This window comes from Haliotis rufescens, unplaced genomic scaffold, assembly GCF_023055435.1.
Source record: "Haliotis rufescens isolate VD_foot unplaced genomic scaffold, xgHalRufe1.0.p SCAF_28, whole genome shotgun sequence".
Taxonomy (NCBI): Eukaryota; Metazoa; Mollusca; class Gastropoda; order Lepetellida; family Haliotidae; genus Haliotis; species Haliotis rufescens.
This window is the reverse complement of record NW_025963979.1, coordinates 3,405,664-3,427,964: the sequence shown is the minus strand read 5'-3', so window position 1 is coordinate 3,427,964 and position 22,301 is coordinate 3,405,664. Positions and strand designations below refer to the sequence as shown.

The following is a 22,301-nucleotide window of genomic DNA, read 5'->3' as shown; positions in this document are numbered from 1 at the left end:
ACCGTTCAAGGCAATCCCATCAACAACCATTTATGGTGCCGCAGACCCTTTGTTGGGGCTTGATTGACTCCATGCCACCGCCTTCCTCGGCAAAACTAGGTAATACTGGCAGAATAGATAATGACAGAATGTAGTGCTTTCAGATGAAAGTTGGTTTTGTAACAAAGCGGTGGACAGCTATGTTAGAATATGGCGATATCAAAAGAGGGTTACAATGACCCATGTGTGTTAAAAAATAAACATTGGGGGAACCTTCCCTCATGCTTAGGGGTGCCATGAGTTGTGGTCGTCAAGTTCCACTTGTAATCTTCCAACACAATAACCAGGGACGTGGTAGAGGTGTAAATGTGCAGCGATGTATAGACGAAGTGCAGAGACCTGTAGCGGCCCCTTATTTTGCTTGGCAACAACATCTGGTTTTCCAGTCAATGTGCAACAACTGCATCAAGCTGTCTTGAACTAAGTGAACAGTTACAATAACATCCCTCAAGTGTTCACCTGGAACCTGTCCATGAGCATAAGTATCCATTGTGCTGTTGTGATCGCTGCTAATGGAGGTCACACACTTTGACATTTCTCTTTGCTGAACTCAAAAGTGACATTATGAACAGCCGCTATGATGTTACTGTTCAAGTGAAAATGTGACGCAATAATACATTGATAACAATAAAGACACTCTGTTTTAACACTTGACTGCTTGTTAGTTTTGTCAGTAGTTGGTACACATTGGAAACATCTCTTCTTAACTTAGATACTACTCCATATGTTGCTATTGTTCGTGCTTCTTTGGTATTGAGTGTACTTTATGACGTTTATCAAGACAGAAGAATCAATGCCATTGCACAACATCAGAAACAAAATGAAGATGTTCAGAAACATGTCCAAGGACATGGTCATTGAGGACAGTTGGATTCTTTGCATGAACAAATTTAATCCAGTTGACCAATGTATTTGTGCAACCATGCACATGATCCTCAGCTGTCTCATAGGTGGAGCTTATTCTTTCCAGGACTTCTTCTCAAGGTTGTATATACACTGAAGAGAACATAAGTCAAACCATCCATCTCAAGTCTATTCCGTCGAACTTTGTCGTATGTAGCACAATGTGAGAAACTAACATGTAATAGAGCTCTATATTCTTTGATTTACCAAGTTACTAAAAGAACCGATCTTATTGTGTAGGGCCACAACCAGGCTTTTGAAGATGGATATATCATGACATATGACACATATTAACAGATGTGCATTTATTATCATTATATTAAATCCAAGATTGTACGTGAGGTAAATACAGCCTTAGGACAATGAAATAGTAAAATGATTCAAGTTCCACTGGATAGATAAGCTGGTCGACATATACGAGAGCCAATACACAGATCAGATTGCTCTGTCATTAAAATCAGATAGTTCACCCCAATACCATATCTCTGCATTAAGATCTGAGGACACCTCCATGGAAGGTCGGGTCAATATAACTAGTAAAATCCTAGATACTTTTTATATTTGTATACTTATCCTGAATTACTCCTTAGTGCATTTACTGCTTGTTCTTGACAGTGAGAAAGAGCTGTGTGAGGTCTTGCTAAAGAAGAAGTTGTGTCAACTAGCTGAGTGGCTAACCCTATCACACAGCTCCAAAATGACTACAGAAGGGGTGATGCCATGTGTCACCACATTAATGCTAGACCAGAACATCTGAAGGCATAGTGGGGAGGTAGCTCTGCGATGGTTGGGCCACTTTAGACACAGCAATGCAGGATAAGTATACAAATATAAAAAATATCTAGGATTTTACTAGATTGTTTAACTTATCCTGCATTGCAACTAAATGCTTCTTTATCCGACAGTACAGTTGAGGGCATAAATTCAGAAGTGATATCCAATAAAATTCTTCAAAACGCTTCGGCCAATCAGCAAAGGCGATGTCCGGCATCGAGTGACCATTCCTGTTGACAGGGAGGGAGAAAGTTAGGTATCCGTGAAGTCCAGGTATTAAGGCAGTGGAGAAGTTGAATGAAATTAAAATCTAGAACTGATGTACAGAGCCTAATGTGTGTTGCATGTAGCCTCCTAATCTGGGGTGACATGGCCTGAAATATGATGGTGCGAAGCAATACGGCAATCGTGCAGCGGCCCACTTCAACCTGTGATGTCGCTGATACCAGTATGAGTAGGCGGCGATGTTGTCCTCGACGGTCCTTGGAGCATCAAATAAAGCAGCACAGCGCCCTAACCGGATAGTAACACTTCCTGTTCATCCTCTGACCCCACTATCAAAGAAAGGGGTGGGATTAGGAAGGGGGTTGATTCTTGGCTATGAAGTCCCAGCACAATCCTGGATGAACAGATCAGTGCGCTCCTGCTCAATAAAAAAACGATTAGTGTCCAGTCTTTTTGGTGAGGTTATAGTACAACACCTACTGGAGTGGTTCAAAGGCTGTGCCTCTCATTAAGGTAAGGACCATGTCTATATTCCATGCTGGGGGTAGAGACTTGGCCTTTTGGTCTTCCAGGCGGAAGGAGCGTAGTAAGGCTTGCGGTTCCGAAATCTTTGTCATTTTCCAATCTTCCAGAACAACCAGAGTTGAGGGCCACAAGGTAGGTCATGATGGTGCTGCCCTTCAGACGTTTGTGGCGCAAAAGCAGTAGAAATACAGTCAAGAATTGGGGAGATGAGGTGGGGTCCTGGTGTTTTCCTTGCAAAACTCTCAAAGGAATGCCACTTATTGTTGTACAGACCCCTGGTAGATGGTCTATGCACAAGGATAATTACCCTCGCCACTCTATCCGAAAAGCCTTTGGCACTTTAAGGCTCTGATCGGGCCGCATGCTATGAGGGTCAGTCTGGGAGTTTGAGAGGGTTGGTGGCAGTTATCTCCTTGAGATTCATGAACCAGCCTCTTGCCGGCCACCAAGGCGCGATCAAGGTTAGAAGTACCCTGGGAAGGAGTACTGGCGGCAGAAAAGCTTACGCTGAAGTTATCAACTGCCCAAGCCTGAGGGTCCGGTACCGGTGATTTGAAGGTCCGGACCTGGTAGTTCTGGCTGGTGGCAAACAGGTAGATGTTGGGGTGGCCGAGGTGGATTCCAGACAAGGGCGGATGGAATTTCCACTCTGTGGGAGCTGTCTTGTTCAGTCTGGAGAGGGCGTCTGCAAGAATGTTGCGACAACCAGGGGGATGTGTTGGACCCAACACTGGTGTTCCAGAGGATGGTCTAGTTGGAAAAACTGGAAATGTTTGACGTGGGAGTGGGAGTGGGTCGTGCCCTGATTGCAGAGGCACCATACAACAGTGATGTTGTCCGTGGATATGCTGATCCAAGCACGCTGGAGCGTCTGCTTCAAGAGAGCCAGTATGAGCGCCTCTAGTTCTAGGCTGTTGATGTACCACTATTGTTAATTTACAGACCACAGCCCCTAGGCAACTTGACCCTCCAGATGTGCTCCCCAGCCTTGAAGAGGTGTCAACAAATAGGTGTAACAAGGTCGTAAGCTCTGTCAAAGAAACACCATCTAAAATGTTTGATTCCCCCGTCTACCACTTAAGGTGTGGTTTGAGACGGTCCGGGAAGACAATGGACACCGACTGATCCTGGCGTCTGATGTAGGGAGCAAGGAACATCTGTACAGGGTGCAGTTGAAGTCTCCCTCTGGAGGTCAGATCCTGCGCTGACCTAGGAGTACCTGCCACTGGCGCAGAGCGCGCGGTTGGTGGGGATGGTGGACAGCAGGGACTAGGTGGGAGTTGTATTCAGTGCCACCTGTCCCTTGTACACATAGGAGGTCCCGGTTTGTTTCGAATAGGCCTCCGATGAACTGAAGATTGAATGAAGGTGCGAGTTCTGATTTCCACATGTTGACGATACATCCAAATTGATGTAGGAGACATTGTGTGAAGTTCCTGAAGACGGAGGAGCATGAACGTGTCCTGGTGGTTCAGAAGGCAGTTGTCTATGTACGCCTCAAACTCGACATTCCTCAGATGGAGGAAAATGGCTATCTGCTTGGTGATGCGTGCAAATGGCCACAGGGCCGAGGAAATACCAAATGGGAGCACCGCCCATTGATAGTAGATTCCATTGAAGATGAATCAGAGGAATTTCCTGTTGCTGGGATGGATGGGCACATGTAAATAAGCATCCTGGATATCAAGGCTGATCAGTCGTGAGCCTGTCTCTTGGACCTGAGCAACGCGAGAGTGGTCATCCAGAAGTACGGTAGACGAGCCATGTAGTGCTTGTTGAATGTGGCCAAATTGTGTATCGTGCATAATTGGGGATCAAGGAATATTGGCAAATAGAAGCCTGGGGTTAAGGCTTGGGAGTGGATAATCTCTATGTCCTCTTTGGCCAGCAGAGTTGGGGTGTAGCAGCTGCTATTGTGTAGGGGGTGTCTGCTAAGAGTAACAGAGGCCCCAGTCATTGATGTTTGTCATATCAGTCCTTTGCCTTGAGGTCACTGCTCCCACCATGGGAACAGCCACGTCAAGGCTGGTAGTATCCAGACGACTTCAATTGCCCTGGCTTCTGCCGTGAAAAGTGGAGTTGCCATGTCTAGCAGCTTGAGTGAGTTCCACCTGGGCTGATAGTGGCCTGAACTGGAGGGTTTAAAGGAGGTGGAGTGTGAAATGTGTGCCTGAGCCTTGAGGGCAGTCTTGTCTCTGCCAAAGCTGGATAACCGAGTGTGTGTGTTTGTGACTTCACCCTTAAAGAGATCGGTGGATGACCAGGGTTTATGTAGCAGATCCCTCTTTAATCCAGGGTCCCATTCCGAGAGAGTCGAGTTGGCGAGTGTTGGTAATCTCTATGAGCGCTGCGCGCATATGGGTCCTCATGTGTTCAATCTGTTGTTGAAAGTATGCCAAGACAGTGGTAAGATGCTCCAGTCAATTAGGGTTATCCTCTGAATGGTCCTGTATGATGGCTCTGGAGGTGGAAGCCATGACAGAGAGTGGTTTTAAAGAGCGCCAAAGTTCCGTCTCCAGATAGGCCAACTTGGTGTCTGGTGGTTGAACGGTTTAACCCTGTCATGCAATGGAGGTCCTCGTCTAGATAGTGGGCATGATCCACGAGGTCTAGTGAGTGGATCGGGAAGTGAATGAAGGTGTAAGAGAGAGCTTAGTGAAGTCCTTGTCTAACAAGGCAACCATGTCTTTGACCATGGGGTCTGGTTGGATGGATGTAGGATCTGACCAGACTGTGTCCTTTTTGTCAATGCCTTACCCCGGGTAAGGTGCTACCGAAGCTAAATGATCAGCCAGCCAATCTGCAACCTGGTTGAGACCTAGGTGGGAATTGACCTGCGATAGAGAACCCTCATATGTCGGAACGAAGGGACCGATAATATCTAGAGCGCCGAACTGTAGAGCGGCGTCGAGAGAGAGAAGACTTGCTTCCACTGTGTTGGGAAGAGGAGCCTGGTGAGGTAGAACCATGAGATGAGGTTGACAAAACCATAGAGGCACCAACAAGGTCCAAGCTTGGCATCTGTTAAGGCATCTGTAGAGGCACTTGCAGAGACGCTGGTATAGGTGCTAGTAGAGGTGCTTGTGGAGGCACCTGTAGAGATGCTGGTAATGGTATAGGCGCTTGTAGAGATGCTGGGGGAGGTGCTAGGAGAGATGTGATGGGTAGGACTGAGGATGGTATCGCCGGAGGCGCAGAGATAGTCGCAGATGTTGAAGGCGCTGGGAACCTAGGCATAACCTGTTGCAGCATCTGCATGTAGTGGAACCAAGATCCTGGATCGTCTAAGGAGGCGCCTGGCGGAAGGCAGGGTGTCTGAATCCCAGGGGAGCCTGAAGCACTGACGGCATAGGTATGCTATTATTGTTTGTCCCAGTCATGTGGGTTTATGATAAACAAGGTTACCCAAACCATGCAAAAATCCATCACTTTAATAAACAATATTATTGCCAAGATACAACAATAAATACCAAGCATGACAGAGAATACAGAACGCATGATTCGAACAGTATTCAATTCAAACAACAACACGCCCAGAATTACTGTGGTGAATGGCTCAAACAGACATTAAATATTCATGCTATGACGTAAATCATATGAAATATATGAAGACTCAAACCGTATGCACAATATACTTCACAAAGAAAACATTAGAATTCGCCAACACAAAGGATTCAGTCGGCACATGGGAGCTGTGTGATAGGGGTTGCCACTCAGCTAGTTCAGCAAGGCCTCACACAGCTCTTTCCCACTGTCAAGAACAAGCAGTAAATAAATTAAGGAGTAATGCAGGATAAGTTAAAAAATATAATCTTTGATTGCCCACTTCAAATGAAGGATGAGGGTGCTTGAGTCAATCAGATGTCAGATTCCAAAAACAATTTGGCTTTATTACTTCATCACCTCGACTTCGAAAAATTAGTAAAATCTAAATATTTTTTTACATTTGTATACTTATCCTGCATTACTCCGTATTGCATTTACTGCTGTCTTTTGACAGAGAGACGAACTGTGTGAGATCCAGCTGCTGAAGAAAGTTGTCCCAACCAGCTCAGGAGGCAGCGCCCTCTCACAGTCGGCACGTGACCCGGAAGTCATGACGTCACACCAAAACACATAACTGCTTTAAACATAACATCTGAAACTTCGTGCAGGATAAGTATACAAATGTAAAAAAATATTTAGATTTTACTAAATTTTTTAACTTATCCTGCATTACTCCGTATTGCATCTTTATCAGACGGCATGGCCGGTGGGCATACCTGCAGATGTGAACCATAATAAACCCTCGTCAAGGTCCGATGAATCCGCACCGCATACAAGTGATGACCGGAACATCTACGACCATTCCTGTCTTCAGGAAACAAGAGTCGATGCAAAAACGAAACGCCCGAATAGGTAACCGAAATACAATGAGGCGTGTAGCCAAAATATAGAACTTACCGAAGAGCGAAAGCGAAACGCAGTAGAGCCCTCTAATCTGAGGTGATAAACACCAGAGAGTTCGACGGGCCCCGCTCGGGGTATCGAAGAATCAGCGGCGTCAGCGGCAAAATCTACGACCAATCCCAAGAGCGAATGCGAAACGCAGGAGAGCCTAGGCTGGAGGCAAGGAACACCGGTGAGGCAGACGGGCACCGCTCAGGTATCAGAGAAGCAGCGGCGTTGGCGTCGGCGCCGGTGTCCACATCTACTTCCATTCCTGTCGTCAGGAAACGAGAGTTGATGCAAAAAGTAAAACCCGGATAGGTGACAGAAATAGAATGAGTCGGGTAACCCAAAACTAAAACTGACCTAAGAGCGAATGCGGAACGCAAGAGAGCCGTCTCGTCTGGGGTGATAAACACCAGAGAGGTCGACGGGCCCCGCTCAGGGTATCGGAGAATCAGTGGCGTCGGTGATAGATGACCTGTTGGGTTACAACCAGGGACCAAAACTGTGAACGCCGGCGACAACTTTCAAGGCTACATCACGGAAGTAGTGGTTGGTGAAGGCGGTGTCCGATCGCCACGAACAGGCTTCCTTGAACGGCTGGATGGAACAGTATACCGTGAAGAACCAGTGTAAATACGATCGCCCTGATCTCGTGTCAGGTGATAGCCTTTGGGGGGAGGGTCCAATCCGGCGGCTTCATAAGCTTTAAGGATGACCGCCCGGAGCCACAGGGAAAAGTATTCCGGCTGACAAACGACTGCGACGAAGGGGAGACCGGCAGAAAAGTGTGTTTCCTGGACTTGCAGCAGCTTTAGATCGTCGTAGAATAACCTTCAGTGCCCTTACTGGGCATAATGACGCTCTTCCTCATCCTCGGCACCCACAATGGACGAGGGGGGAGGGGACAAAGAATGATCTATCAGGCTGTCCTGGGAGTTGAGTCTTTACGCTGAAGTCCCAGTACGGTCCATGATGAACGGCGCCCTGGGTACCGCATTCAAACCGGCCCATTCAGACGTCGAGGGCGTGCTGTACATGGACTCGAGCGGCAGTAGCCAAAACCAGTATAAACACCCGTCTTCTTCTTTAGGTCATAGAAGGAAGACGAGGGGAGTGGTTCGAAGGGTGTTGAAGACCACATTCAGATCCAACGCAGGTGGTCTGAACTTGGCCTTCAGGTCTTCAAGACTGAACGAGCGCAGCCAGGCCCGTAGGTCGGAAATTTTCGTCTTTCTCCGATCGTCCGGGATGGCCAGAACGGAGTAGATGGCGACCAGGTATGTGGGGGTGGTAAAGCCCTTCAACCGACGGGTGCTGCGCAAGTACAGAAGGAACTGATCCAGGATCTGCGGTGACGCTGTCATCGGATCCTGGTGTTTGTCAGAACAAAATGCCTGGAACGAGCATCATTTATCAGCATACTGTCCCCCTGTAGATGGATGTGGGCTGAAGCAATAGCCTTGGTCGCTCTAGCCGAATAGCCCTTGGCTTTCTGCAGTTGTGTCAGGCGTGCAGACGATAACATGCGGGTATTAGGGTGTGGCAACAGACCGTGTGGATGGAGCAGATGGTTGGACCACACCGGAAGTTCCAGGGGTTGTCTCTGGCTATGTTTCGGAGGTCGATAAACCAACTTCTGGCTGACCAATAAGGCGAGACCAAAGTCAATGGCAGGGGTCGAGTGGCCTGGATCTCTGAAGAACCGTGGGAGGGAGAACGGGAGTCGGAAAAGCGTACGCGCGTAATCCTTCTCAGGAACAACGGAAGGCTTCGACTGCCACAGCGGTTGTATCCGGCACTGGTGGAATGGAAGACGACAGCTGGCAACATTCAGATATGAGGCAAACAGATCTAGGGTTGGGGTGTCGACCGTTTGACATAGTCTGGCCAGAGGCGCCGGAGAGCGTGATGCGTCGGAGAGCTTGAGGCGCCTGGAACGGGGGATGGTGATTCTCGGGGGCGCCGGTCGAGTTTGTAGCGCCGGGAGAGGGGCGAGTACCCTGGGTCCTCAAACACCACACTACGGTGACGTCGTCAGTGAACACGATCAACAGGGCGTGACCGAGAATGCACTGTCAGCAAGTGACGTCCTGGATAAGCCTTTATCTCGAGGCTGTTGCTGTGTCAATGGTGTTGATCTCCTGATCACAGTCGGTCACAATGTGGGCTGGTGTGGGCCACTAGCCACGGGCAAGGTGGCAGTGGAAGAGCGGGAAGTCATGGTAAATGAGGTCGTCTACAAGATTGCAAAATGGAGAAGTCAGCAACAGGGGTCTGCGATTGCGTACTGTCGGTACGATTCGGAAAACCAACCTCATGTAGACGAAGTAAACCAGCTTCACATTCGACCGCCGGGGCATCGACGTAACCGGGTAGTAGGAAGTCGAGGCAATATGTCCACTGCACGAAGTAATGAGATCGTTTTCATCCCTGAAGCGGCGTATAAGTACTCCTGTTCTTATATCGAGGTGACGATGGAGGACTACAACACGATACGAGGCAGGTATGCAACAGGGGTCAGTGGGACGGCCGAGGGAAGTATCAAATCGACACTGTGTCCGGTAGTCAAGGCGGAAGATAGGAAGGTGTCGTAGTCTAAAAGATCAAACCAGACGAAGGAAGGCGATCTTTTCCATCCCTTGAACGCCTATAGACGCTATCGTTCTTATAGCGAAGGGTTGATGAAACAAGGTTCCTCGTGACAGCCGTGTTGGTAGAGGAGGTCTATTGTTTCCAACATCCGTGCATGGATGGACTGCGACAGGCGCCTGGTAGAGTGGATGCACCAAGCGTACAGGTAAACATGGAAACCAATCTGTAGAAATACATGGCACCCCTTGCCATGGTAAGTTGACCTAATTCTGGTCGGAGTTGTTGACAGTCCGAGTACTTGACACGTGACATGTAAATCACTCTGCGCAGTAGATGAGAGAGCCCCATTGGAGTCAGAACTGAGGTGCAAACTCCACACACAGACAATCCTCAATGAACTGTGTGAGAGACGAACAAGTGGTGTACCCGAGTTTTGCGATAAAACGCGGAACCCCCATGGGCGTCGCGGAAAACCCGGGGAGCGCCGAGGAAGAGTCTCTTTCAGGAACGCTGGCGCTAGGGTAGGGTAGAACAGCGTTGGTGTCGGCGATGTCAACGAAGTAGACTCTTTATTAGTTGATGTCGTCGTCGAATCTGATACAGACGCTGTCCACAAGACGCTCTGTTTCGATGGAAACCCGCAGGTCATCTCTACGGAACCATAGCGCTTTAAACGACGGGATTAAGGATAACGTCTCAGTGGGCAAGTTGAATCAGACCAACTTTCTATTGGTTGAAAAGATTCCACCCAGGAAGTAGAACGATAGTCACGATCACAAAGACCGACGGGAGAGTATCGACAGGAGCGGCGACAGTTGTTTCACCATGCTTCTCCGTGTGACCAGCTATGAGACGTCAGCAAGAGAAGAAGAGGGCAGTGGCGCCGGGGAGGCGATTGCCGATGGTGCCCCTTAAGCCAAAGCAGAAGATCAGATGAGATACTCGGCTCGTTGATCTGAGCTTGATAAAGCTTGTTGATCTGGGCGCTGGAGGTCATCTTAGGCGCTGGATACATCATAGGCGCCAGAACTCTGGAGGCGCCGGGAGCACCGTAACTCTTGAGGCGCGGAGTAGTCAGAGGCGCCCAAGACATTAGAGGCGTCGAAGATCTTGAGATCAGAGACCTCAGAGGCGCTGGAGACATCAGAGGCGCTGGAGGCGCTGGGAGCGCCAGAGGCGCCGGAGACATCAGAGGCCCCGGGAGCGCCGAAGACAGAGGATGCCGGAGGCGCCGGGATCGCCAGGAGCGCCGGGGACATCAGAGGCGCCGGGAGCGCCGGAGACATCAGAGGCGCCTTAGACATCAGCGTTGTCGACGAAGATGGTGTAGGAGACCGTGAACGGTCGTATGTCGTGCCATGGTAGGCAGACTCTACGTTGGGAGCGCCGGAGCCGCCGGTGGTGTTGGGAGCACTGCGCAGCTCCGCTGAGTGCTGCTGCCGTCAACGTAGATGGTGGTCGACGAGCACGTCGAGCGAGGTGTGTCCTGGATACTCGCATGAGCAGAAAGGATCACAGCGACGAATGACTGCAACCTCGTCACTGCCTTGTGAAAGTACAGGGCGTCGTACAATCACGGCAGAAAGGGGCGGCCCCGACCAGATTTGTTCCCGCGGCAACAAGTGCAGCGAGGCAGAAAATCTGGAATTTAAGCAAAACATAACTATGTGGCAAAACCACAAAGTGCGGGAAGCATAATGTGACTCAGAAACTTTGTATTTCAATGAAGTGTATGAGATCAAACAATGACGCTAAAAGGTAGCGAAAAAGCATAGCTTTAAGCAAACACATAACCATGTGGCCGAATCACAAAGTATGGGAAGCATAAAGTAACTCAAAAACATTATATTTTATTGAAGTTTATGAGATCAAACAATTACGCTAAAAGGTAGCGAAAAGGCATAGCCTTAAGCAAACAAGTAACCATGTGGCAAAACCACAGAGTACGGGAGACATAATGTAACTCAAAAACGTTGTATTTTATTGAAGTTTATGAGAGGAAACAATTACGCTGAAGGGTAGCGAAAAGGCAAGGCTTTAAGCACACCAAAACAACATACATAAATGTAATGTATTACCCAAGCCAAAGAGAGAATTCAAAACGCAGAACACGAAATTACGTGGCCACGTGGTGAATGGCCAAAATGGCGGGAAAGAAAACAAAATGGCAGGAACAACATTGCGCCCGTAAATTACTGTGACGTGAGCCACAAACGAGCGATAAACGTTACAATTTACGAATGGGAAGACCCTAAGGTCACGGCCCATAACAGGTAACAATGTAGCAGCATATAATGAATGTAGAAACACGCAAAATATAAAAAACAAACAATAAGCTTTAATTTCCACAAGGGATACAAAGTACGTCCGTCCGTGGAGGTGACAAAGCAGTTACTTGTTTTGGTGTGACGTCATGACTTCCGGGTCACGTGCCGACTGTGAGAGGGCGCTGCCTCCTGAGCTGGTTGGGACAACTTTCTTCAGCAGCTGGATCTCACACAGTTCGTCTCTCTGTCAAAGACAGCAGTAAATGCAATACGGAGTAATGCAGAAAAAGATAAAAAATATTTGAGTTTTAAAAAAGGAAACCCATGCATGACACAAATATTCCTTAGAAAATTGTCCCTCTTGGATGTAGATGCCATGGAGCTTGGGAAGGATAGGGTCTATAAAATATAAACAGCAATATTATGGTGAGGCTTTCATTTTGTACATTCGGGAAAGGTTGTTTAAGTTCATTTTCGAGATACAGAAATCAAACATGTCTGGATGCTTCTCTCACTTGGTTCGAGAATTTAGAAGCCTCGATCCTTGGCTGAATTATTACTGACTAAATCAGTGCTATTTAGACCCGTTAATCCGACAGTCTCGCATTTCGACTTCGACACACCTAATTTGGAACAATTTACCAAAATCACTCATTAATCAGTCTCGTTCAGCCGACACAGTGATCAGCGTACTCCGTGGTCTTCTGCCCGCTAGTACACAGCACCGTGTTTTGAGGCGAGACGAGTCGTTGAGTAGCTGCATATTTCAACGGCTGCAGAGATAAAATTGCTTAACAATTAACAATTACTGCTTTAAATTAACAAAACAGGATTAATCACATGCCTAGATTACCTCAATCTCCTAAAATCGGATACAAGTTCTCGCTACCACATCCAATTACAGGTCACGTCAGAACGACCTTTCGTGAACTTTGACGGACCAATGAAATTACTAACAGGAAGTCAACATTAGCCACTAAAAAGCAGCTTTCTTAAGCATTGTGGCACTAGTTTCAAATTGGCGACTTCCATTCAAGACTATGCTAAAAAAAAGTATTTTGAATCAGTCATACATTGTGTTAAACTTTAGAGGTTGCATGATTAGAAAACATATTCCACTAACATGGTAGCATAACAATATGAATATTGCCTTTTTCCTCTTTTTATATTACAACGTGTTTGAATCGTTTTCTATCGTGCAGTTGTCTGATTTTCGATCACGAACGTTGATACTACCTTATTTTGTTTATCCGACATACTTGTTAATCTGACATAATCATATGCAACCAACAATGTCGGTTTACGGGAATTAACTGTATTATTAATTATATGATACATAATTTCTTTAATGAAACATACCTACAGAATATTTATTGGGGCAAATGTTCTTAAGGCTCAATTTGAAGTTGAAGAATGCAGAATTATACAGAATATCAGGCAGGAATTTACCAGAGGACTCTCAGTTAGAATTTATTTGGGTCCATAGAATGAACAATAGTGTCAAAGGCTGGCGACATGTGGCATTCTTCACATGATTGGAAAGAATATTACTGATGCGGTGAAGTAAAATAACTGCACATGATCTGAAGTCTTTCAATGGCAAGTAAAGTCAAAATTTGCAATTTTGCAGATTTTATTCCTTTAGGGCATACTTAATCACAAATGCTTGACCAAGAACAAACCTGAAAAAGGTAAATAGCTTGAAACAGACGATGAACAAACAACTTGCGAAATTGTACCCCCCAAAAACAATTCCGCCACTGAGGGGATTCCCCTTACTGGGGTTAAAATGGGTTCCTGACATGCTGCACAATTTCAACAATGGGGGTCCTCCTACTTGTCCAGCACCTATTGTTGTGGTTACAAATTCACCTGAGAGTGGTGATTGGTAAGACAATAGGGGGATTAAGGGGGACATCTCACATATGACACAACTAATTGGTTGATATCTCACAAAATGTATTGACTCACCTGGTTGGTGAACAATATTGACATACTCTCTACTGAGTGAAAACTATTAAAATAGATATCAATGAGTCAGTGAACATAATCATTTAGCATGAAGGAAAGAAATTGAACCTAATTTACAGACAAGAAACAGTATCCAACTGTGGCAAATGCGCTTGTTGATTTCAGTTAATTAATTCCCAGTTCTATAAGGGGTCGGCATTGGGTTCTATCCGAATGCAAGTTCATGATTAAGACTAGACGTCAAACTTCCATATACTGGAAATGTTTCAAAAGAGGATGCTCAACCACCATTGACACCAAAGATGACATTGTCACAAATCACAATAATATGTCACTGGGCAATGTTTATTACAGGATGTAAGTTACAAAATGCTAGTTACAAATTGTTTATTGTCATTTTAATTATTCACAAAACCAAGATCAAAGTTGACGTTTCACACATTCAACAAAGTATGCAATAGGGCTGGGACGATACACCAACTGTGCGATCCGATACATAACACGATACCTTACTCACAATCCGATGTGTATCATGATTCTTGCATGTGCTCTTATCTGTGGTGTGTAGGTCATCTTTTTCATAGACCAGATGGCCAGATATACTTGGTACACTGATGATTTAGTTGGCAGTGTCAAGTTTGATGCAATGTGTTATATCTGTAATTGAAACGCAGTAGTTTTAAACAAGCTAGTGTATAATATTATGACAGGCCAACAGATGTCCGCTCTTGTAATGCGATTAGTTGCAGGTAAGCGCAATCACGTGCTGTTATGTAACATGCGACAGTCGGAATAAACAGCCGGTCAAGTGGCAGGCTCGTCTCCCTGCTCCCGCATTTGTCGTTCCTCCCTGAGAACCCAACATTTTGGCGACGAGGATGGGATCCAAGGTAGCTATGATGTATATGTAAAGGAATTTTAGTACGTTTATCTGGCTGTTTGACGGTACATTGACGAGGTGTGTTCGTTGCGACGAGTGTGTTAGCCAAGAGCACGTTGGTCTGCTGACCTTTGTTTCACCCGTCAGTGTGAAGTAGGAGAAGCGGTATAGATGAACATTGACTTTTGTTTCGCTCTTCTTGAGGCATTATAACCGTCACTATCTTCAGCTCAGAGATTATGGCTACCACGGGTTTTGTTTGTGGATTGTTTGAATTTAATCCAAAGAAGTCGACATGGGAGGAATGGTGTGAGATACTGACACATGTTTTCGTGGCAAACGGAATCATAGACGAAGACAAACAGAAAAGCATACTGTTAGCGTCATGTGGAACTGAAACTTACCAGTTGATAAGAGCATTGGTTCAGCCCGTGAAACCTAGCGTGAAAACGTTTGACCAGCTGGTGGTTTTATTGAAAGAACATTTCACGCCAAAACCATCGGAAATTGTACAGAGATTTAAATTTCATTCACGGAATAGGAAGGCTGGTGAAAGTGTAGCTGCTTATGTCGCCGAATTGAGAAAGTTGACTGACGGGTGTGATTTTCGAACGTCTTTACAGGCCATGTTGAGAGACAGGTTAGTGTGTGGTATTTGTGATGACAATATTCAGAAAAAGTTGTTGTCAGAGACTGCTCTAACATTTAGTAGTGCATTGAAAATTGCTAACGCAATTGAGGCGGCAGACAAGAATCTACAGGATCTTCACGGTGATAAAACTGTGGGACATTCAGTACACAAGTTTCGCAGTAAACCATCAGCACAATCTACAAAAGACCAGAGGAAATAACAAACCTTGTTTTAGATGTGGAAAAACTACTCATGCTCCACACATGTGTTTTTATAAGAATGAGAAGTGTCATAAGTGTGGAAAACGTGGCCATATTGTGAGAGTCTGCAGGTCAGAAGAATCAATTCCGCAGAAACAGAATTCTAAGGCTAAATTCAAGGGAAGACAAAAAGAGAATGCTGTAGTGAGTGAGGTGAACTCCTGTGGCCCAGGTAACATCAGTGCTAGTGTGGAAGACTTGTTTGAGAACTCACTATTTCATGTTAGTACTCAGCCTTCGGCTAAAGGTGATCCAAACTACCCAAACCCCTACTACATTACAGTGGATGTTAATGGCACACCAGTGACGTTTGAGGTTGACACGGGATGCCCAGTGACCATTGTGAATGAGCAGACGGCTCAAAGAATTGGCCTTCAGTCATCGACATTGTACACGTCACAAGTACCCCTGCGAAGTTATACAGGACAGGAAGTAGATTTGAACGGTTATACTACTGTGGAAGTATCTTACGAGGAGAGATCTTACTCCTTACCGATTTCCATAGCCAAGGGTAATGGTTCCAATCTTCTAGGTCGTACATGGGTACAGCCTTTGAACTTTGACCTGAGGGATGTTTCGGTGAACCTTATGAAATCTACAGATTTGACACTTAATGATGTTCTTGAACGACACTCAGCTGTTTTTGAGGAAGGTCTTGGAACACTTAAGGGATTCCAAGCTCACATCTACGTGGATAAAGATGCAACTCCGAAGTTTTTCAAACCTAGATCTGTGCCGTATGCATTACGTCAGAAGATAGAAGTTGAACTTGATCGCTTGCTGAGTGAAGGCATTATTGAGCCAATCAAGCATTCTGAGTGGGCGTGTCCCATTGTGCCAGTCATTAAACCTGATTCTTCTGTCAGGATTTGTGGAGATTTTAAACTGACAGTGAATCAGTTTTCAAAATTGGAGCAATATCCAATACCGACGTTGGAAGATTTGTGCACGAAGCTATCTGGGGGTGTAAAGTTCACCAAACTTGACATGAGTCATGCGTATCAACAGTTAGTCTTGGATGAAGAATCGCGAAAATATGTCGTGATTAACACCCACAAAGGACTCTTTAGGTACACAAGATTGCCATTTGGAGTATCTTCGGCACCCGCTATCTTTCAACGGATGATTGAAAGTATTCTACAGGGACTCGATTACTCAGCGGGTTATCTCGACGATATCATAAACTCTGGAATCAACGACAGTGAGCATCTTCGTATTCTGGATGAAGTACTTCATCGATTGTCAGAAGCAGGATTACGTTTGAGAAGAAACAAGTGTGTCTTTATGGCTGATGAAGTTGAATATCTTGGTTATAGACTTGACAGTGAAGGTTTGCATCCAGTGGAGAAAAAGATTGCTGCAATTCAGGAAGCTAAGGTCCTTGAAAATGTGAAAGAATTGAGAGCTTATCTTGGTATTCTGAACTACTACCATAGGTTTCTACCAAATCTGCCTGACACTCTCTCCCCCTTGTACAAGTTGCTACAAAAAGAAGTGAAATGGTCATGGAGTACATCTCAACAAAAAGCGTTTGAGAAGTCGAAGAACTTGCTTCAGTCTTCGGATGTCTTGATTCATTTTGACAGCTCCAAACCACTTTTACTGCAGTGTGATGCATCCCCCTACGGAGTAGGTGTTGTGTTGGCTCACCAACTGCCTGATGGTTCGGAGAGACCTATAAGTTTTGCTTCAAGGACACTGACTAAGGCAGAGCAGAATTATTCTCAACTTGATCGTGAAGGACTGAGTGTGATCTTTGGACTGCGAAAGTTTCATAAGTATGTTTATGGACGTCATTTCCAGATCGTGACAGATCACAAGCCGTTGGTGTCATTATTCAATGAGAATAATCCAGTGCCACAGATGGTGTCTCCAAGAGTTCAGAGATGGTCAGTGTTGTTGACTGCATATGACTATAAAATTGTACACAGGAAAGGTACACAGCATACCAATGCAGACGCATTGAGCAGGTTGCCAGCGCCTGACTCAGGGAAGCCTATGGAAGACATGACAGTCTTAATGCTTCAGGAATTGGACACATGCCCTCTGAAGTCTAAAGACATAAGTATCCAGACTGGCAAGGACCGAACATTGTCTATTGTTCGAGAATTTGTGATCCGAGGTTGGCCGCAGCGTGATAAGTTGGATGACCACTATGAGCCGTACTACAGAGTTCATTCTGAACTCAGTGTGATGGATGGATGCTTATTGAGAGGTTCGAGGGTCATCATTCCATTGAAACTCAGATCTGTCATATTGTCAGAGTTGCATCAGTCCCACCCAGGAAACCCCAGGATGAAGGGCTTGGCCCGAAGCTATGTTTGGTGGCCGCATCTAGATGCTGACATAGAAACAACAGTAAACAGTTGTGATTCCTGCCAGGAAGACAGGAATTGTCCGAGTGTAGCTCCCCTACACCCTTGGGAGTATCCTTCTCAACCTTGGCAAAGACTGCATATGGATTATGCTGGTCCATTCATGGGTAGCATGTTTCTTATAGTGATTGACGCCTACTCCAAATGGATCGAATGTGCACCTATGTCGTCGTCAAATGCAAAGGCTACCATAAACCAGCTGCGTCGGATGTTTGCAGCTTATGGCATACCAGAAATTATTGTAACTGATAATGCTACAGCTTTTGTTGGGGAAGAATTTGCTACATTTATGTCCAGAAATGGAGTTGAACATGTGACAACATCCCCTCATCACCCGGCTGGGAATGGCTTAGCAGAAAGGGCGGTTCAAATAATAAAAGATGGATTAAAGAAGACAACTGGTGACACAGTTGCAACTCAACTACATAGGTTACTATTTTCTTATATAATTACACCACAGTCTACAACTGGTGTATCACCTTCAATGTTGTTTCTTGGACGCAGATTGCGTTCGCGATTGGACTTGATGTTTCCAAACCTTGCCTCAAAGGTGAAAAAGAACCAGAGAAAACTTGTGGATCAGTCAGCTCTGACGAAATGTAGGGCATTCCAAGTGAATGACTCGGTGTGGGTTAAGAACTTTGCTTCAGGTCCAAAGTGGATTAGTGGACAAGTTGATAGTGTAACTGGTCCATTGTCGTACATCATCAAGTTAACGGATGGAAGATTGGTCAGAAGGCATGTGGATCATGTCAGACGCAGGATGTCTTCATCTTCACCCCGAAGGGACGTGATTGAACGTTCAGACACTCCGCTAGAATCACAGTCTTCACGAAGGAAGGAGTATGAATCAGACTTACCTGACACATCACAGGTAGATTCCCATGAGGAAAGTATCCAAGGGGATGTTTCAAGTGTACCAGATATGTCTGAACCGGGGGAGGAAACGCCGGTAGTGACATCGCCTGTAGCACCCATACTTCGTCGTTCAACCAGAGTGAAGCAGCAACCGTCTTATCTGAGGGACTTTGTGTCAAAGTGACATTTGAGTGAACTGTGACTGTCATTTGCAGTGAACTATGTGTCAAGGTGGCATTTGATTTAGCTGTGAATTACAGTTACTTGTATCAGGACTATAATACTTCAGCAGGTTATCAGTATTATTATGTGTCGAAAAAAAGCTCAGTTTAGTTAAATTTCACTTTCTACTTTAACAATGTTTTCATTATGACTGACTTGTCAAGTCACAGGGTTATTAGTACTTTACAAGAGTCAGTGTACATTGTTAAGTTACTTATACTTTATGAAGTTCCGTGGACTATGTTGTTTATCAAAGATTATTATTTTGGTTTCAAAGTAACTTAAATTTAGGAGGGGCGGATGTTATATCTGTAATTGAAACGCAGTAGTTTTAAACAAGCTAGTGTATAATATTATGACAGGCCAACAGATGTCCGCTCTTGTAATGCGATTAGTTGCAGGTAAGCGCAATCACGTGCTGTTATGTAACATGCGACAGTCGGAATAAACAGCCGGTCAAGTGGCAGGCTCGTCTCCCTGCTCCCGCATTTGTCGTTCCTCCCTGAGAACCCAACACAATGGATGAAAATATTTATGTTTTCACTATTAACAACACTACTGATTAGTGTTTAGTGGAACAGTTATTAAAGCAAACATTTAAGGTCAGAATCAATATTTATTACTAAGTGTGCGACTGTGATCAATACTTGCATCAGTGTATCGTCCCACCACTAGTATGCAATGTTGTTCATCCAAACAGCCACACTTTACATCCCCCAGAATCCATATGTAAACTTTTTACATCCATTTTCAATTTGTATGCATACATATATCACAATATAGGATGTATCCGGATGTACTTTTGCATACGGTTTAACCTGAGCAAGGAATAATAATAATAATAATAATAATAATAATAATAATAATACCGGGTAATAATAATAATAAAGCTTCAAACATATCTAGGCCAACAAACCTGATCTTGTACTGTTTGATAAATTCAATGAAATCATTTAGTCCCATTCGCTGTCTGGGTTGCGTGTAGGGGGGGGGGGCAAGGGCCCTTAGCTGATGATGAGCCTTACCAGCCCCACTGTGCCAGGATCACACAAACCCTCTTTGCTGCATTTTTTATTTTAATCTGTAAATAATAATAATAATAATAATCTGAATGCTCGCCATAAAGTAAAAGCCACAAATACTTATGCTGTACCCGTCCTTTCATATTCTTTTGGTGGTGTTGATTGGACGAAACAAGATATTCAGGGTATTGAGACCCTCACATGAAGAATCATGTCAGACAATAGATCCCACCACCCTCGCTCTTCCCTCAATTGCTCATATTTAACAATCATTATGGGAGACGTGGTTTGATAAATGTGGAGGCTCTTCATGATAGAATTGTTTTGTGCACTTTTGCACACATTTATTTGTCTGATGATCCTCTTGTGAAGCATGTCAAGACTCATGATGAAAACAAGGCATTCCACAGTTTTCTAAAATCAGCCAAGGATGTGGGACATAATCTCAATGTCGGTGTTGATTTTGTTGATGGTTCTGTACTGCTGGGCGGTACAGAAATGAGTGTCAACCAAGCGAAGTGCCGTATCAAGTCGGCCCAGGCTCAGTTTTTAAAGGAGAGGCTATCTGAACGACCACTGCATCAAGTTTATGTGCAGTGTGTTGAGAAGATCAGCAATCCTGCAGAGTCCTTCGCTTGGATGAAGTTGTCTGGCCTGAAAAGTGAAACAGAAGGCTTTCTGTTTGCTGCTCAGGACCAGTCACTTCCCACTCAAAACCGTCAATGTGTGATTTTGCTTCAAAATGTAAATATGAAATGTAGATTATGTAATGAATTTAATGAGACTGTCCAACACATTGTCAGTGGATGCCAAACTTTGGCACAAACACAGTATCTTAAAAAACATGATGGTGTACTTCGATCATTTTATTACCGTCTTCGCCATGCTTGTGGTTTTGACACAGAGGTCCACCCTTGGTATGACCCAGAATATGTAGAGTGTGTCATGGAAAATGATAAATACAAAATTCTTTGGAATAGGCCCATTTACAGCCTCAGACATATCCAGGCCAGCAAACCTGATCTTGTACTTTTTGATAAATCCAATGAAATCATTTATAACATTGAATTTTCTGTCCCCTTTGACACTAATGTGATTGACAAGATTGACGAAAAACATGGCAAATATGCAGACCTCACTTTCGAAATGTCACGCTTGCATCCCAAGTACCAAGCTGTCCGACTCCCCATTGTTCTTGGTGCCTTAGGTTTGGTACCTCACAATCTGTTGACTGACATTGGGAGAGTACCCGGGTTTGCTACCAGGAAAACAGCCCTTCTGACAATCTGGGTAATGCAGAAGGCTGCAGTGTTGGGGAGTCTTCACATTCTGCGAAAAGTTCTGCATGGGTTTGACTAGGCAGTGCTTCCTGGGAGAAGTCCCATTCGCTGTCTGGGTTGCGTGTAGAGGGGGGCAAGGGCCCTGAGCTAATGATGAGCCTAACCAGCCTGACTGTGCCAGGATCACCCAAACCCTCTTTGCTGCATTTTTTATTTTAATCTGTAAATAATAATAATAATAATAACCCACATGCTAATCTACTGAATAAGCAGCATCATGTCACTGTCAGTGGATTGATGACAATCGGCAATTCACTAAACTACAGCTAGAATGTTTTGCTAGAAGTTGATTAAGAGTGTTCCAATAGTCACACCGACAGCTATCTCCAACTTTTTTGACAGTTTGTCTGAGAGTCTAGATTCTCCGTAGATTAATCTATAAGAATTCAGAATGTTGACAGTTAACACGAAGATAACAAAACGGTTACTGATGAGTCCTTTTATTTTTGCAGTAGCAGTTAAAACAGAAATAGACTAATGACTGGAATGGTTAAGACGAGCGCATTTAGAAAAGGGGAGGGGTCTTCATTTGTTCAGCTGTTGGCGTTAACCCTCGCTTCGCTGTTATTCCTCCTACCAAATATTAGTGCTGTTATTGATATAAACACACAAGCCTATTGATAAATGAAATCCATACCCTGGTCTTGGTTCCATCCTGCATATAAAAGCCCGTTGCCGTAGGAGTTTGAAGGACCTAAATTCATATTTTATATACAAAAATCTTACAATCATAACATCGACACATTACTACTCTCTGTGCCCGGAAGTCTGTGTGTTTCACGAATAAACATCAAATTTGTAAAGAAGGAGTGCAGACTATTTTGATTATCTACGCAGACCATCAATTCTAAATTCTAAAGTAATCGGTGAATGCCTTTGTGCGTATATATTGATTTAAACTGAAAATGAGGAAACGCATGACCAGGTACGAGACTAAAAGTTACTTTTTTTCCGACCGGACGAGATAACCGGTCTGATCCATG

At 44.9% G+C, this 22,301-nt stretch overlaps 1 protein-coding gene across 1 annotated transcript in view; it reads right to left on the bottom strand.

The window, feature by feature from the left end:
- The window catches only part of LOC124119380 (WD repeat domain phosphoinositide-interacting protein 3-like), a 53,366-nt gene extending 31,283 nt beyond the window's left edge, over positions 1 to 22,083 (bottom strand). The window contains exon 1 of the mRNA XM_046481868.2: positions 21,956 to 22,083. Coding sequence (XP_046337824.1) covers positions 21,956 to 22,022 — 67 coding nt within the window. The 5' untranslated portion in view covers positions 22,023 to 22,083. The remainder of the gene's footprint in view (positions 1 to 21,955) is intronic.
- Between the last annotated feature and the right edge of the window lie 218 nt (positions 22,084 to 22,301).